This window comes from Cryptomeria japonica, chromosome 7 (assembly GCF_030272615.1).
Source record: "Cryptomeria japonica chromosome 7, Sugi_1.0, whole genome shotgun sequence".
Taxonomy (NCBI): Eukaryota; Viridiplantae; Streptophyta; class Pinopsida; order Cupressales; family Cupressaceae; genus Cryptomeria; species Cryptomeria japonica.
This window is the reverse complement of record NC_081411.1, coordinates 605,267,148-605,286,165: the sequence shown is the minus strand read 5'-3', so window position 1 is coordinate 605,286,165 and position 19,018 is coordinate 605,267,148. Positions and strand designations below refer to the sequence as shown.

At 38.9% G+C, this 19,018-nt stretch overlaps 1 protein-coding gene across 10 annotated transcripts in view; it reads right to left on the bottom strand.

Annotated features, from left to right (window-relative positions):
• The window catches only part of LOC131043309 (putative lipase ROG1), a 76,855-nt gene that overhangs the window by 44,264 nt on the left and 13,573 nt on the right, over positions 1 to 19,018 (bottom strand). For all 10 annotated transcript variants that reach the window (XM_057976498.2, XM_057976500.2, XM_057976507.2 and 7 more), the window contains 5 exons: positions 11,235 to 11,305; positions 10,817 to 11,107; positions 10,464 to 10,627; positions 10,261 to 10,316; positions 9,995 to 10,047 (listed from right to left, as the gene is read on the bottom strand). In XM_057976498.2, the coding sequence (XP_057832481.1) occupies positions 9,995 to 10,047; positions 10,261 to 10,316; positions 10,464 to 10,627; positions 10,817 to 11,107; positions 11,235 to 11,305 (635 nt within the window). The remainder of the gene's footprint in view (positions 1 to 9,994; positions 10,048 to 10,260; positions 10,317 to 10,463; positions 10,628 to 10,816; positions 11,108 to 11,234; positions 11,306 to 19,018) is intronic.

The following is a 19,018-nucleotide window of genomic DNA, read 5'->3' as shown; positions in this document are numbered from 1 at the left end:
TTTATAATAAATAGTTTACCCATATCCTGAACAGCACATGACATTGCTCATAATCAGCAAACATTTCCATTGCAAAGTGTTGAAATCACTTTGAATTCCCTCATCTTTCCTGGTCCAAAAATAACTCAGCCCAAATCCTGGGTTGTCTTAGCATCAAAAGTATTCTAGAATTCAATCCAGCACAGACTATGAAGTTGGCTTGTTACTAATTTAAGCCATCTCAGCCATGGGGGCAAAAATTTCAAGATAAGTATTATGCTTACAGGAACAAGCAAAATTCTTTGTTGACCCATGGAGCCCAAAGGTCCATGATATCAAAACATCTTTACAAAAAATTTCTGTTATTACAATCCAAATAAATGATAGCAGGGTAATGGTGTTTGGAAGGACAATAGCAGGTTTACATGTCCCAGGCCTGATGCCATGTTTGGACCTTTAATGAATGACACAACCAACCACCAACTAGTTCAAGTAGCAGATTATATACTCCAGGTTCATTAAATCTAGAGGTTAAATTGAATTCAGAGCTCACACAAGGCTTTTCTCAATGATATTATGGCCTAACCAACCTCCTCCTACAGGATCTAAAGAAAAGGTACATTTTGTTGCAATGTAGCCAAGATTAATAATTTATTTGTTTTGGAAAAGGATAAATCAGGTAATAAGGCAGCATTTCACTAAGGCATGTCTATTAAGAGTAGGCCTGAAAACAAAGAGCTTAACCCTTCCAAAGACCAACCCCCTATTTGTAGTAGTTTGGATTCAAAACCCGGTTCAAATGGATTGTAACCATTACCTGACAAGAATAAGAAAAAGGAACTTCTACTAGATAATATCTGGATTCCAACAAAATATATGATTAGGATTCACGATGCACTAACAGTTTTGATTATTTGAAGATTCAATTCAACTTCAAAAACCTCACAAGGAAGGGGGATTACGGATCTTGAGCAGTTTTCACTGGTGGCCTTCAAAGATTCACTACAATAGGATGTAGAGGAAGATGGTAAATAGAAGCATTTGATTAGACTAGAAGATCCAATGAGAAAAATTAAATCGAAGTCAGTTAGTGTCTCAAAAAATTGCTTTGATGACAACATATGAAATTTCAATATTCATCCTTCAGTGTCCACAACTTCATCAACCAGGTAAGCATAAAAAGAGGTAGAAACCTCACCTAATACTTTCCTTCTCACAGGAGGAAGAAAACTACTATACTATATTCACCTCTTGTTGATGTGTATTTTGTACACGACCAAACACAGAATAAAATACCCAGAGGTATCTTATCCTCTCTTGAGTAAAGTCTCCGAATGCTGAAGATATCGCAAAAAAGGATCAATCGGAAGGACTTCAAGGTTCTGCTTTGTAGGATCTCTACTCGCGGATAAGCACCAGTGGTCGTTGTGTTTGCTGTTTCTTTAAGGGGCCTTACGTAGTTTCAAAGAAAGCTTGTCCGTGCTACTATCTTTCCAAATGAGGAAACAGGATTTTCCTAATACTAACAGATTTTCAAAAAAGATCAAAAGATAAGGGTTTCGAGGAAGAGATACTTAACTAATCCTAAGAATGACTTAATGAAGACTGGTCCTGATAAGATTCTACCAATTTCAGTATCGCCAAAGGATTACAACTTTACTGGAATTGGTGCGATCTTCTAAGGGGATTCAACGATTTTCAAATCACCAAAGAGATAGATACTATCAGGGAGATACATATCAATACTTCTAATGATAATTGAATTCTTAATCAATTTCAATGTTTCCAGTTGACCACACAAGGCGTTCTTACCATCAATAAGGAGCTAGTGGTTTGGAATGTGAGTCTTAACAAAGATCAGGCACAACATTCGTCCTTCAAACTTAAAATCTAAATGATATTTCTACTAAGAATGATTCAAGAAGATAAACAACCATGAAGATAGCCACAAGGATTGCAATAAAACACCATAACTTCAATATTTTATTGATCTCATAGCCAAATAAACAACAATTGTTCAACTTTCTTTCTTCACTACTCAATTCTTTGCAACAAAATTAAACTTGCTTCTCTCCAACTTTCTAACTTTTCTAATCCTTCCAATCTTTCAAAATGAAATGAGTGAGGGCTTATATAGCATCCTCAAATACAATGAACGGCCTGGATCAAAAGACGATTGATGGCTGAGATTTTGACACCTAAACCCTAATTAGGGTTTGTTACAAAAAAGTCCCCATTTAGATAAACATTATTAATCCATAGCCAATAAAAATTGGCACAAATAACGAGGAGACATAGACCAATAGGAATTAAGCTGCCACATCATCTTATAACAACTTTTCATCTAGAACTTTGTTCCCTTTCCTATGCTCTTTTCTAGCATATTCAATGAATCTGGACACCATTCCCTCAATCTCAACAATGGGAATCTCAGGAAGATTCTTCATTCGTTCTTCCAAGTGAAGGACTTGATCAAAAACAGTGAGAAGAGTCGTCTCCCACCCAGGCTCAGGTTCTTTGGTCTTCTCAATCAGGAACATAGTAGCATACATTTGATCTCACTGCCTTTCTGTAACGATGTTCTCTTCCTTGGAAAAGATGACCTTGATTCTGTCTTCCAACTCCTGGATGTCCACATCTGTCTCGATCTCAATCCGTCTGTCAAGGATGGTACACAACACCTCAAACACCTTGTCTTGAACTGGATGGATGGTAGCTTCAACTCGGCTGCATCTGGTGTTGACGTCTTCGAAAAGAACTTCCTTCATCTGGAGCAGAGCTGACCATTGCAGGAGGCTATGGGTTCCTCCATCCATTATATTTTCTTGTGCTACAATCCGTCTTGGTGTCTCTCTTATCACTTGCAAGACTGGGATGATAACATCTCTAGTGTGAGTGGATGCAGCTACAGTTATCATTAGATTATGGATAATCTCAAGGACCTGGATAGCTCGATGAACTGTCTTCATCATTCTTGTTGCAAATTCAATGGCTACCTTGTAAGATTCATCAATCCAAGAACTCATGAGTTGGACTAGGCTCTTCACCCTCTTTGCCTCACTTATTGATTCAAGAGGAAGTGCATGTAAAGGAGATATTGTTGGATCCTGTCATCTCAAAGGCTGGTTAAGATGGCTAAACTAATTCCTCCAAGCATTGACCTCTCTTTCGAGCTTCTTATTCCTTTCCACTTCTTCTTTGAGTTTGTCTTTGAGTGCTTTCAGTGAATCAGTTGCTTCTTCCATAGCCTGCTCGGAGGTAAGTGGACCAAGATCAAATGTTTCTAGATCATATTCTTCTACTAGAATCTCATCCTCATACTTGTCCACCACTGGTGTAGCTATCTGCACTTTTCTGGATCCTGTCTCATCTCTAATTACCTTTGACATCTTTGTGGCCTTCTTCTTTTCTATTACTTCATGAGAATTTCCTATAAGGCTTTCCAAGTCAAATACATGTTCTTCCTCTTCAACCACAACTACCCTTGTCAACCTCTCTTTTAGCCAATCCGAAATGGTAGATCTCCTTTCCCTCACTTGTATTTCTTTAGGCAGAGGTCTATCTTCCCGGAAAGGAGTTGTTGCTTCATCATCATTCTTTTCTTCTTGTTGCTCATTAGCACCAACCTGGGGAGATTGACTTGATGAATGCTGAGGCGTCTGTCCTTTTCCTTGTTTATCATTTTGTACCATGGATTCCATAGACTCATCAATTTCATACACTATCTGCCTCTGATCTTCTCCTTGACTTGCTTCATTTTCATGCCTAGAAGATGTGCTTGGTGGGCGATCAGGATTTATTTTCTGCTTCTTCTTGGAAGGCTCTCTCTTCTCAGGTCCTTCTTTCCTCTTTGAACCTTTGGAATGAGAAGTATTCTCACTCACACTTGCCTCTCCTTCTGGTCTTGTTTCCAAGGTGAATGTCATAGATACATTCTGTTCCTTCAACTTTTGATGTTGTACGTCCACCCATCTGCGAGTGCAAGATAAAATGGGAGCCATCAAAGCTCTTAGGTCTAAAACCTCGGGCTCATTCCAATCTACCTTCACTTCTTTATCTTCCTTCTCATAGGATGATTGGAGGTATCTACCACTGTCCTGGGCTTGATCGGCTACACTATAAATTTTGCATTTCCTGATGAGATCCAAGGGTAACCTGGAATGCATCTTTCTTTTGACCTCTACATCATCCTGGACATTCATCCAAAAGTCTTTCACTTGAAACTCCTGTTTGTACTTCTTCCCGACTGTCTCTTCTATATAACCATGAGGATCAAAATTCTCCCTTGAGGCAAAGGATGTGAATGAATATAGAGATAGTTCCTTCTCCGCATCTTTCACGGCCTGAGTATTAGGACACACTTCAACTGAGTTCCCTAGTAGGATGGGTACAGGAATTCCGCTTCCATGCTTGTGTCTTGATGCCTTTGCATAAGCTGCCAACTGCCTAGTCACCTCAAGTAGTATTATCTTGTCTGTAGGATATCTCGGCAACATGTAGGGAGGTGAAGGACATCCATGAACTCTGATGTATGTGAATTTTGGAAACTGAATGAACCATGCACCATGCTTCTTCATGAGCTCCTGTGCTTCCAGAGACAGTTGATTGTGAATCCCTCCTTGCAATGTCCTGGTAATATACATTGTGAAGGTGTCATTGACTAGCTTGTAGTCACTTCCTGGCAGATGATGCAGTTGAACATAAGAATCACAAACTCTTATTTCTCCGGGTCCTCTTCCAACAACTCCTCTATGAGGTAGTCCTGCATACACAAAACCTTTGATCAAGGCATATATAACATATGAACTCATGTGAAATGACTTGGTAGGCCTTAGTCTTCTCAATTGCACGTCCAGGTTGTTGCTAATGATTCTAGCCCAATTGAGCATTCCCTTTCCTTGGACGATCAGTTATATGAAGAAGAACATCCACTTGTCAAAGAAGAAAGCTTGAGAGGCACCCGTGACCCGATTGAGCAAGGTTATCAAGTCCTTGAATTCTTCCTGGAAGTTGATTCTATGCGGTGTATTGGGAATCTTGTTCAGGCGAGGTCGACTTTTGAGCAACCAATTCTTATTGATGAAGTTCAGACAGGACTCAGGATCATCTTCGTAGATAGACCTAGCTCCTTCCAAGCTCTTGTAGATCATGTCTTTATGCTCTGGGAGATGAAAAGCTTCGTTTATAGCTTCCTCTGAAAGGTAGGCCAAGATAGTTCCGTCCTCGGCTACGATCGTCCTTGAGTGTGAATCATAGTGCCGGGCACACTCAATCATCAACTCATGACACTTGACTGCGGGAGGGAAACCTGCAGCCTTGATGATGCCACTCTCAATTATCTTCTTTGCAACAAGTGACGGCTTGCCGATGTAGGGCGCTTCCCGAAACTTCTTCATATTGAAGTTTCCTAGGTTGGTGTCTCCAATATTGCTCCACTTGGACATGATCCTGGTCTCCAATTCGTCATTCCTCTGATCCTCCTTGATGAGAGCCTGTCGAGTAGTGGATCCTCCGGCCTTGGGGGTCGTCATTTGATACCTACACAAAAGCTTAAACTTAGGGTTTGAGCATGATATCTTAAGGTATAGGATTTAAGACCTTTTCAAGGAATTAACTAAATATTAATTTGAAAATGATATGATAAATCCTAGAATTATGAATTTTCAAATTAATATTAATTATGAATGGAAATCAGATTGCACAAGACTTAGATTTTCAAAGGATTGCTATGGAAATCAAACTAAAATCTTGAACAAACTTTCAAAAATCTGATTATTCATACCTCTCCCTTGATTTTTAGCTATCAACCTTTGAAAAATGAATGAAGGAAGATGAGAATCTGCTGGACAAGGATGTTTAATTTGAATTTCTGGTCCTTTCTTTGATGAATTCAATCCTCAATCGGCCTTTAAGAAGAAATTCGCCTTCAACTAGCCTTCAAATACCTTCCAAATTCTGGATATTTGCCTTCAACTAGCTCAATTTCGCACCTCCAAATCTGCTCTTCAAGTTCGCATGAGAGACAATGAATGAATGATTTGAATTGTCAAAACACACCTCCCTTATATAGGGCGCTCACCTTGTTTTGCCTTAAGGCCAACTTGGTAAAGGCTTTAATAAAATAAAATAAAACACCTCCACAAGCATGGCCGACTTGTTTTGCAAAGGCAAAATAATGAATATCGAGAGCTCAAGCTTAATTTTTAATTTTTTAAATTAATTTCCAAGCTAAGGGTGGTTTTTTCATTTATTTTAAGGCTTAAAAATTAATTAATCAAATTATAAGTGCCTTAATTTATGCGAATTTGCCTTAATCTCCCAAATGTGCTTTAATTGGCAAATTTAGTGAAAGGCTATAGGCCAGCTTAAGGAATGTTAAAGCTTGATCAAGGCTTGAGGTATCTTAGGCATTAAAATGTTTAAAGTTTAGGTCTCTCCAAGGAGGCTTGCTTGAATTTTTATCTAGGTTTGTTTGCTTCATTATTCAACATCCTTACAACCTGGATTTGCCATCTCCCATATTCTTGCCATCATAATTTTGCAACTTGCCTTCAACTTAGCCTAAACAAGGTGAATAATAGGTGTTTTCAAGAATTTCGCCCTGGACCCTTTGGAAGGGTCAGGAGCGATTTTCTTGATTAGGCCTTGAATACCTCCTTTTCTTCACTCCAAAATCCTCCGGAAGGCGAGCTTACACTTGTTTTGGTCTAACAAAGCCTAGGATTTCAAATTTTAGCCTTTTACATGGGTAAAGTAGGTGCAAATGGGAATTTCACTCTGGAGCCTTTGGAAGGGTCAGAAGCGAAATTCACTTTTTAGGTCAAAATTCACCTTTGCTTGATCATCGACCTTCTCCAAGGCAATCTCCAGGGTCCATTCTCCTTGACCACTGACTTGTCTTAACAATATTTTGAAGGAAACACTGCATTTTGGGAATTTCGCTCTAGGCCCTTTGGAAGGATCAGGAGCGAAATTCACTCTTTAGGCCTAATTTCCAATCTCCTTCACCTCAATTCATCTAAACTCCTTCAGTTTGAATCCACTTCTCAACTTGCCAGCATTGGTTTGATCCTCACAAGGCGAAAAAGGTCAATTTTGCTCAACAACCTAGCCAAGGATAGGACCTATCCAGAATTTCGCTCTGGACCCTTTGGAAGGGTCAGGAGCGAAATTCTCATTTGAGCTCAAAATATGCATCTTTGATGGTCAAAAATCTTTCCAAGGAATTCCAAATAGCCTCTTTCATCTTTGTTTAGGCCTGACTTCACTCAAGTCTTGAAGAAAAAAGTGTTTTTAGGGTTTTTCGCTCTGGACCCTTTGGAAGGGTCAGGAGCGAATTTCTCATTTAGCTTCAAAATTTGCATTCTTGGCGATCAAAATCAATTCTAAGGCAATCTAAATGACTTCTCGCACCCTTGTCCAAGCTTGGCTTTGCTCAAATTTTGGAAGAAAAGATGGTTTTTAGGATTTTCACTCTGGACCCTTTGGAAGGGTCAGGAGCGAAAATCACTTTTAGGCTCAATTCCTTCATCTTTCATGGTTTCTAGCAACTTAAAGTCACTCTTAGGGGCAACTTCTCCTTGATTTTACCTTATCTCACACTTGATCTTAGCAAAAAATTGATAGCAAAGAGAAGTTTTGAGAGAATTCGCTCTAGACCCTTTGGAAGGGTTAGGAGCGAAATTCTCATTCTTGACCAAAAATCATCATTTTTTCAACTTGAAACTTCTTTGCAAGGTAGAATTTCATCTTTCATTGCCCTAGGAACAAGGTTTCATGTCCAAGAAAAGTCAAAAAGTAGGCTTATAAATAATTTCGCTCTGGACCCTTTGGGAGGGTCAGGAGCGAAATTTCCTTTCTTGGCTAAAATCCTTCATTTTCATAACTTCCAAGCATCCCCAAGGATTCCAACATGTCAATTCTCTCCTTCAACATGCCTTGGTCATCAAGATTTGGCCAAACAAGGAAAGAAATGCCTCTTAGAGAGATTTTCGCTCTGGACCCTTTGGAAGGGTCAGGAGCGAAAATCTTGACTTGGGCTAGATTCTTCATTTTTTCAATTCAAAACATCTTCAAGAGGCAAAGACAAGCTATCTCCCTTCCATTCAATTCATAAAAGACCAAGAACTTGACCTTCTTCAATGCAAAAATAAGAGTTTTTAGGAATTTCGCTCTGGACCCTTTGGAAGGGTCAGGAGCAAAATTTCCTTTTTGGTCCAAAATCCTTCATTTTCAATGCTTTCAAACATTTCAAAGGCAACAAGAATGTCCAACCTTCCTTCCAAGATACCCTGCAAATCAAAATTTAGTCAAACTTAGGAGGAAATGAGCTTCAAGAAGATTTTCGCTCTGGACCCTTTGGAAGGGTCAAGAGCGAAAATCTCATTCTAGGCTAGATTGCTCACTTTTCAAACTTCAAACCACCTCATAAGGCAAAATTAGATCATTTTCCACATTAGGAACAAGGTTTCTAGTCCATTCAAGGCAACAAATAAGGTTTATGATGAATTTCGCTCTGGACCCTTTGGAAGGGTCAGGAGCGAAATTCTCCTTTAGGCCAAAATCTTGTTCTTCAAAATCAATCAACTCCATCTCTAGGCAAAAACATATCAATTCATCCTCAAACATGCCTTAGAAACCAGCACTTAGCCAAAATTGGGAAGGAAATGTGGGCTACAAAGATTTTCGCTCTGGACCCTTTGGAAGGGTCAGGAGCAAAAATCAAGATTTGAGCTTGATTCTTGACCTTTCGAACTCCAGTTTTCTTTGAGAGGCAAACAAAGACCCTTCTTCACACATCCCCATCACGATCCTGCCTTTAGCCAAGTAAAAATGAGAGCTTTCAAGAATTTCGCTCTGGACCCTTTGGAAGGGTCAGGAGCGAAATTCATCCTCTTGACTAGAATCTTTCATCTTACCCATCATCAATCACTTCCTAGGGCTAGAACATATCAATTTGTCTTTACTATGCCTAAGGAAGCTATAATCCTAGCCTTGACAAGTGAAAATTTGATGCTAAAGGGGATTTTCGCTCTGGACCCTTTGGAAGGGTCAGGAGCGAAAATCATATTCTTGGCTAGTTCCTCACCTTGGTTCATTTCATTTTCCATCAAACTTGATCAAATCAACTTCCAATGCATTCATTCATCAATTTTTGAAATCACCACTTTCATTCCTCTCTGACCACTGACTCTGCTCAATCGACTCAGACCTGGAAGAAAACAGGACTCTAACAAGAAAACCATCAAACTAGACCTACCCTTACCTGAGACCTATTCACCCTCTTCTTCAATCTCACTATCCTGATTCTCCTGAAAGGAAATACTTCATTAAGGCAAACTTAAGGTTCCAGGCAAACAACTAACGACCTCCCAAAACTAGGCTAGACTCAGCTTGAAAGAAACCCTAAAACGAGCTTTCAGAGATTAGCCCTAATCTAGCCAGCCCAGGCAACCACTCACCCACTCAAAATCTAGCAAGCAGAGAGAAAAACTAATGCAAGCAGAGAGAAAAACTAACTAAGGGAAAGCAAAACCCTAAGAAAAAGAGGGGGTCCCCATTCTAGTGGGGCGATGTGTGAAATGGTCACAACACCTCCCCAAGGGGCTTCTATACAACTTTCTTCCAAGAACCAAATAAGGATAATAACTATGTTTGGGTAATACATTGACCTTCTGGAGGGCATCCAACTTTTGGTTCTTTCTGGAAACTTGAGAATATTATTTCAAAGTTCTCTATTGATTTTATAGGTGATTTAATTCCTTGGGTGTAGTTTCTAACACTTAGGGCATCATGTGATATAAACTTATATTATTAAAAGCATACAAAATATTCTTTTTTTAAATGCTTACAAATTGGAAATTTCTCAATGATCTCTCACAAATATGATAGAGCCAAAATCTCAAATATGGTCATTTTATATACTCTTATTGAGATATTCACACAAAAATCCAAATAGCATATATCAAATTAAATAGTTGGATCTCCCAAAATATTAACAACAAGAAGCACTTACCTTGACAAGCTCTGATTCTCTTCTTATGGAGGATGTCCGCCACCCCACCATATCTTGAAAAGGTTAAAAGAAACACTCAAATTCCTTCTCAAATGTTTGTAACATAACTAATAGAGTAAAAAGCAAGCTTTAAATCCATGGACAATCACTGGAAGATAAGAAATATACAGAACTAGAGCAATGTGATGCTGTAAGATTAAGAGTAATTTATATAACCAGAAGCATTAGAATGTAATACTTATAAAGCTACTAGCAAAAGAGGATACGATCAAACGAAACATTCGCATACAGTATTCTTGATTTAAACATTGCAAGAGCAGATCTGCAAAATCACAAACAAGGTGAGCAACAATGGCTGCAGTATAAATCTGCAAAAGCAGATTCAATAAACTCTAAGTGAAAATAGTACCTCAAACTCAGAAACCCAAAAGAATCTCTCATATGCATAGAGTTAAATTAGAAGACTTACATAAATTTGCCATCTTCACAATCAGATGCCATACGCAAAAGAAGTGGAGGCCTACTAGCTTTTCCATCTGTCAGAAATAGCTGCCGACCCGTTCTTCTTATCACATATTGTGCTAAGGGTGGAGCAAGCTTTTCCAGTAAAGGAACTCCAAAAAGAAGAGGAAGCTGCATTAAGTACCACAGGCAGATATACATCAGGTAACAAATAATATAACTGAATTAAAAACTGAAAACTGATTTTTGTAAGAAATTTTGTATCTTTTCTAGTAATGGCTCCTATTCTTGAGCCAAAGAAACAAAGTAACAATATGTTGTCAGTCCCGGTAAGCCTTCTGATTTTACTGAAACTCTTACCTGTTTTTTCCCTCGTACCCCCAAGTGTGGAGTTGCCAATGTAATAAAATTCATAGCCTCTAATCCACCTATACTACTACCTTTTGAAACTCCCATATACTGACCTCCCACCTCAGTACTTTTATTCTCTGACATTTTTTCTGCAAAAACCTGTTTGATAGAACTTCCATTTGCCTCAGAATTTTCTCTATACAGAACAGCAATTGCATATCTTGCAAATAATCCACCAAGAGAATGGGCTAAAAATGAAATTCTCCTGAGGCTGGGTGTCTTTTGAATGAGTTGTTGTACCTACAATCAAAGATGCAAACATATCGAAACAAACCTCAATGCACAGATAAAGATAAAATCTTGAGATATGGGAAAGAAATAGACTCAGAAATTTGAGACAGATAAGATACTTGGATAAGCACTTTACCTCCCCTGCCAAACGTCTCCCAGCAATATCAATTCCATGTAAAGTTTGAGTGTAGGAGTTGCCTGCACTTGCTGCATGATAACATTTGTAGTTTACATCAAAACTCTATAAGCATAACACATGACTCATGAGCTTGATAAATATTATAAGTTTGGCTGGCAATAATCAACAGTTATTTATTTTAAAAAACTGCTCCACATATAATAAAGAGCAGTGAAAAGAATGTGTGCATGAAGCAAAAGAAAGGCAGCATTTTCAGAGAAAATTGCAGATATGCAAGTGTCTCAAATGAAGAATACAACTGCAAAAAAATAAATTCTTAATGCTATAATGCAATAGAAATAGGAAAAAAATGGGTGAGAGCAGGATGTCTGGTTGTCTTCCTGCTGCAAATGTTCCTGTCCACATCAAGTTTTTGGTGGGCACTGATCCAAAGCATAAAGGAGCTACTGGAGTCCAGGGCTCTTATTGGATGTGTCAATGGAGCCTACTTATCAGAAAAGAACCTTCTGGGTTGGGCCGAATCTCATTGATCTTTCCGTTCTCATTGTGGGGTTTCACTTCTGATCAGCAGTTTCTTGGCAGTGTTTTCCTCTCTGATTGCATGCTGGCGGGTGGACCTCCGTTCTTCAAAATGAAGGTCTATCCCTTTGCTCCTGGACTCCTAGTCTTGTCACTGGAATCCTAGTTTTGTTGCCAGGGGAATTTTTGGACAGGGTTCCTCTTGGTGAGACTGGTGATGTCTTATGTAGAACAACCTGCATGTACAAAGAAGCTTCCCTAATGGCAAGGGCCTTTGCACAGATCTGCCTGCAGATAAAGTTAAATTCTCCTTGCCCTAGGAGACAGGGTTCGCAGGTTTGAGGGCCTGGTACTGGTCCGGTTCGGTTCAGGTCTGGGTTCTGGTCCAGTACACCAGTGGGTTCAGCCAGGGTTTGTGCCCAGGCAAGCTGGTTCGTCTGGGGCAAACCTGGACACCTGGGAGCCCAAATTTACCTTTGTTTATGCAAAATTTTATAAAATTTTGACATCTGTCACTTGCAAAAAAGGAGTAAAAACCTAAAAGTCACTTTTAAAACACAAACTCCATTTTTCTTATCCATTGAAATTCTCAGCCAACTATGGAGACATTTGGATCATGGAGAGGATTTCTGTTTGCAAGCAGTGTCTTCGGGTTTTACTATTTAGAGACACAGGAGACACAAAAAAGTGAAAAACTAGACTTAGACTAGGACTTTGACACCAGAAAACATAAAAGATCAGAGGACACCTATGGTCAATTTTAGCAGAAAAAATCTAGTGTCACTCTGTAAAAGGAACTCGTATTTATACCCAATGATTCTGCTTAGATTCATCCAAGCAGTTGACATTTGTCCCAATCCTTCTGCACAAGGTTTCCAGCATGTCATCATATTTCAAGTATGCAGTCATTCTTAAATTTGTTGCAACAACTTGTCCCAAAACTTGGTTCCATTTTGTACAGCTGCAACTAGGCCTTCAAATCACAATAGGTCAAATAGTGCATTCTATCAAGCTTGAATAAGAAATTCAATGCTTGCCAAGAGCCCAACTAACATGATGCCCAAACTCAAGCAAACTCATACTTCATGATCAATTGCCTTGGCATGCTAGTGGATGCCCAAGATGCATACTATATAAATAACTGATATACTGCTATCGATCAGAACATGCCATGCATCTTCTTCAATTATATGAGAACATCATTTGCATTGACCTGCCTGATTATTATATGAGAACTCGATATTATTTTGATATTGAACTTGATGTATACGATGCTATGATTGCAAGTTTATGGTGGTTTTGTTGTTTATATGATGCTATGTCACATTATAATCTTAATTCATGCTTCTAGGCTGCATAAATATATATATAGTTATACTTTGCATTGGTGTGGCTCAAATTGGTGTCAAATGGTTGGTCATTTGAACCTATCATTCAGGTGTACAGAATGTTATAAGGACATTCACCTCCATCATGAATGCCTCAATTTTAAACCTATGCTTCGGAACAATTCCACACAAGGTAGATACAAGCCTAAGCACCAAAACCTAAGGGGTATGTGCTTGTCTGCTTCTATAGGCAAGTCTCCCAATTGGTCCCCCAATAGGCAGGGAGAATTCATCAAACCCCATGCAAGGATGTAAACCTCTCTAAAAATGGATCTTTGTTGCATGTGATAGCAGCTCCACAAGTGGGTGTTGCAGCAGTTGGAGACAATGAAGTTATTGGGGTGCTTCCAGCTTCTAGGAAAGTGGTGGCTTCCTCAAGCCTACAATCATTGTTCTCCTGGGAACCTTCAAAATCAAAGGAGGACAATCCTGTGTAAAATGAATCACGAAGCAAACCCATAAATTGACAGACTGTTTAATTTCAGCTATTTATACAACAAAAAAGGGAAAAGGGAGAGGCCTTTAAGAGCAGCAGCTCTTCGCCATGAAACTCAAGGTGATATTGAGGAGGGTAACCAAAATAATCACTCAACTTATGACCCAAGAGAGGGAGTGAGATCTACCAAGGAGATGTAAGGGTCCTCTCTTAGACTCTTAGGGGCATTAGTACACCTAAGAAGCAAAGACTGCTAAAAAGGCCACTATAATTTTAAAGCCAGTATTTGCCCTCATTTAGGAATCTAAGTTTTCTAATTTAGACAGAGAAGAGGCTGTTAGGAATATTACACCATTCCCATACCTTTAGGTTTGTTAGTGTGTTTAATAGTCATTTGTTACTTTGTTTTAGTTAGTTTTTGATTAAGGGAAAACAGGGTTTAAGGGGACCAGAAAACAGGTTTTAGTTAGTTAGTACCCGTGAGTTTTTATGGTTTGTTAGACTATCATGTATATGAAAAGGGGGTGAGTATTTTTTTTTAATTACGAGCTGTTCAAAGAACTCGGGAGCTCTCCTCTAAATTTGTAACATATGAATGAACAAATCAAGGAGAGAAATATAATATCATTAGTGTGCTAAATCTGCTCTGAATTCTCTCAGAGGTAAATCAAAAAATTGGCAGATATCAGGTCCCCTTTTCCCCTAAGATTCCAAATTAACTGATAAGACATTTTTCATTTCCCATGGGCTTAGATAAAATAATATAGGGAAATGTAAGTGTTCAAATCGGGGGGCTGCAGGTGTTATGTAATAAACTAATTATTTTAAAAATAATAATGTAAGCCAAGGATCATGTCCAGGTATATTTTGGAAGGAAGGGTAAAGAATTTGAAAGTTGCATATTTAATCAAGTCAGGGATTGACCGAAGGTGTATTTGTTTATCCACTAGTTTTACTTGAATAAATTGGACACTCTATTCATCTATCACTGGATATTGGAAAACAAAACCCCCTGATTTCCATAGCTAGTTAAAGGATAAAAAACCCTGAACTAGTCGCAAGGAATTCCACATAGGGATTGTAACCGACCTCCATTGATTTGAGGTTTGGGCCACCCTTACAGTTCTTGTTTGCCTGAGTTATAGACTGCTCTCTTAGTGCCTAAGGTTAATAATTCTAAGGTAGCTCCTATAGAACCATTGGCTATTGATTCATCATTTTTCTTGATAATAATATTGCTGCTATTGTTCTCAAAAGTTTGGTAAACTGAATTGACTGTAAGTGCAGTTTCTATTGTAGTAAGAGGAGTAATGCGTTATTGTGAGCTGCTTTGTTGACTGTTTATTTTGCAAGAGTTTATAATTAATTTTTGTATATTCTATTAAGTGTATTACCTATTGCATTAGATCTGATTGGAATTAAGATTGCACCATTGGTGTTCCGAGGAGTTAAATCAATAGAAATATATAATAACCTTAATTGAGTATATTACAGCGAAGGTTATTTTCAGGTAGATATTTCTGCTGAGCAAGCATCAAGTGGTACTCTTGCGCTTGAAACAACGTTTGGCTTGGTGTCCAGCACTTGGCTAGCACAAGATTTGGTATGTTGCTAAGGTCACAGACAAAGCTTTGGGTATAAGATTTATTTTCTTTAATATTCATGCTCCTACCCCTCAAACATTAAAATGTCAGTATTGGGAGGAGATTTTTGCTTGAAATAGGTAGTTTCCAGATTGTAAGGTCCTCCTACTTGGGGATTTAAAATCCTTTCTGCTTCATTGGGAAAAGAGAGAAAGTGGCTCTTGAGCTTTGACTTATCAAGGGGACTTCTAGGACTTTGTTGACTTGGAGGGTTTATGGGATCCTACACTAAAACCTAGTAGAAATACTTGGGCCAACCGCTGGGAAGCCTTTGGTTATATAGCTGAAAGGATTCATCACTATATAACTGAAAGGATTCAATATTTTTTATTAAAGGACCCTTGGATGGTGTAGAACCTCCTATTTAAATTAAAAAAATTAAATTTTTAGGCAGATCTCCCTTGGGGTAAATCTTAAGAGGTGAATCCTTTTTTCTAGCTTCTAAACAAGCAATGAAGCAGAGATAGAGGCATTGCTCTAAGGCATCAAGGTTGTGGTTTCTGTGGGATGTAGGATATTAAACATTGATCAGGATTCTCAAGTGATTATTGTTGGCTTGGTGAAAGGTGCTACTTATAATTGGAAACTAGAGAATTGCCTATCAGAGACTTGTCATTTATGTGAGTAATTCAAAGAAGTAGTCTTCATTGCTTTAGAAAATACAACAAGGTTGCATCTTTTTTAGCTAATGTTCTTGTCAATTAGCTCCCCCTCTCAGCCTTGGTCTACAACAAATCAGAGGAATGGGATGGCGTCCCCCACATTCTATATGTGGATTCTTCTATCCCTCAAGGAGAGACCTTTCCAAACTTTCTCTCCTTCCCAAAGAAGGTATTTAGCTTTAATTTTTGCTGCATTGAATGTGAAATATGTTCACGGCCTATGGAAGATTATCACATTTAAGCTTATCCATTTATTGTAATGGTTGTTAATTGACCCTTGTGTGGCATTGTATGAGGAAGGCCAACGACAGGCAATGTAAAGCGCTTACCCTCTCCAGCTCCTAGCATATGCAAGCAAATTTATTTGGCAGAAGTAAGCTAGATAGCTCCCACGGCATTTGGTGGACCATCTACTCCTCTTGAATATTTTCACTTTTGCAGGATTCTTAGGATTCTCACAATTCAGTCTCTGCAACTTTCCAAGATTGCAGTAGCACACTGGTGTTTTTCATGAATCCCTTTATGGAGGTGCAGTGTCAAACAAATATCTCAAGAACACCTTTTTTATTCTAGATCTGGAGACCTTGAAATTTATCAAGCTTATCCTTGGTCAAGATGGGATTGGAAACATCAAGATTTTCAAAACTAGGGCCTCCATTACCACTGATTTCAAACAAAAAATTTAAGTAAGAGCTCCATACTCGGCCATCACAAAAAGAGTTCTCGAGAGGGTGCTGCCTACAGCTGAAAATTCAATTCTATGTGAGAACCTTGATGAGGATGAGAATGCCAGGTCTACGAAGGAACCAGTCAAATGCAAGATAGAGGAAAGTTTTGCCCTCTGAAAGGAAATTCAAGTAGTTTACAACGAGGATATGGTTGCATATTATAAGGATTCTATATTGTATTTAGATGGTAGGCTGAAAATTCAATTCTATGTGAGAACCTTGATGAGGATGAGAATGCCAGGTCTATGAAGGAACCAGTCAAATGCAAGATAGAGGAAAGTTTTGCCCTCTGAAAGGGAATTCAAGTAGTTTACAACGAGGATATGGTTGCATATTATAAGGATTCTATATTGTATTTAGATGGCCTATAGGTTATTCATTGTGATGGTTGATTGGGGATACCTAGACTATCTATGCTACCTGCAATTCCAAATTATGGTTTGTTTCACATAGAGAAGCACTCTTTTCGAGAACCTGCAGTTTCACTACGCAAAAGATGCAAAGACCAAGAGCATGTAATGTCCCCTTCCTAAGCTATTAATAGTTGGTGAGCAATAGCCTATCCTTTGGGTTCGCATAGGCTAATGTGGTTAAGTTAAGAAACACCTCAGATCTTGGAGACTTGACAGTTCAGCCTGTTTGGCATTTCTAGATGTTGCTTTGAGCTCAGTTCAACAAAAGATTCCTAATGACACTTTCTGGAGCATTTCTGGACACTTGGTCTGTTATTGCTATTTTTAGTAAGTCACTGTTTCAGCACCAACTTGGTCTTTTGATGGCCATTACACCCTAGCATAGTCCGTTGACGCTCCTGATGATTTTTTGATGACTATTCAATCAAAGATATTATTTTATTTTAAACACTAATGTTATTAAGCATTTACTAAATATTTAAAAGGGGACTTTATAAAGTGGATGCATAGGAGACCTACGGTGTTGTTAAGAAGTTAATTCAGTGTGTTATTCAAAGTGGGGCATCCAAATGGGGAGAAAAGGGATATTTAAATAAAGTAAATATTTTATTTCCCAAAGGAGGGGCATGGGGTTTGGGGAGGAAATAGAAAGTGTTGTGCGAGCTCATTTTGGACATGCTTGAGATTTGATAACAGGTTATTGCTGGTTTGAACTTCGTTCATCCAAGAGCTTTGTGAGGATGAAAACCCCCATAGAGGACATCAACTGCAGAAGTGAAAGATCTTTCCTGGCTGATTTGCAGGTAGATTCATTCTAAAACTATGCAGGAGCTTTGTTGAAAATAATCTTCCATTTGTTTTGCCCAGATTTTCAAGAAGACACTTCAGGGCATATTTGAGAAGACATTGCAGCAGGCTTGAGGGCACTAAAAGCAGATTTTACTACCCAAAGAGCTGGTCGTACCAATTCTTGTGCAGGCCGTACAGACTGGAGAAGGATGTGAGATTCCTAGGACAAAAAAACCTAGAGCTTGGTGCATATTTCTGCTGGAAAGGGGATGCCTTGGAGCTCACTATGCACAGTGATAGTTTGGGAGCTGGAGAAGCTAGGGTTTGAAGAGTTTTGATATCATTTTGAACTTCCAGTTTGCTGTTTTCAGACTCATTTGTAGAGCCAACATAGAACAGAAAAAACTAAACCATGATTGCAGAGAATGGCACAAATGAAAAATATTATTGATTTGATTTTGTAGGATAAAATATATTATCAAATACTCATATTCATTCTAAATGTGTGCCTTTAAATAGGCAATACAAAACAGCAAATGGTTGTGTAACTGCACAACTGAAAACACAACCGTCGGCAGTTTTATTAATTAAATCTAAACTAATGTAATAACACCAACATTCCCCCCCTTATTACATTAATCTGAACAAGAGTGGAAGTTGCAAGGGTTTTAATCCAACCCTCGAGTGACTTTGATGAAGCGCCTTCACCAATCCTCCTCACTCGCCCAAGAAACACCGAACTGACTGCATCAGTGGATCTCCTGACCGCAAAACCTAGAACTTTCTACACAAGAGCAAAAGTTCCCACCTCCCCTACACAATGAGACACATTTCCTCCGAAATTCCACATCTCCTCTGAGTGTGTTTAATGCCTCCTCCAGTGCTGCACATGAGAGTCCAGTCCACATCTCCTCCGAGTGTGTCTAATGCCTCCTCAAGTGCTATGGAAACTTGATCACTGTCGCTATGCCTGCACAATCCTGTCCCTCCCCTTGCTCCTAGAAGGGACAATCACACTACCAAGCTCCCTCTTCTCTTCAGGAACACAGATAAATCGTGCCCCCTTTTTAGGGACAAATCTGTCAAGCCCCACCTTTACAGGGACACAGATAGGTTGCTTCTCATGCAATGATCATCTCTGAGCGAGAAGCTAACTCGAGATGATAAAAGATCCTCCTGCCTCCATTGCCTCCGACCTCCTGT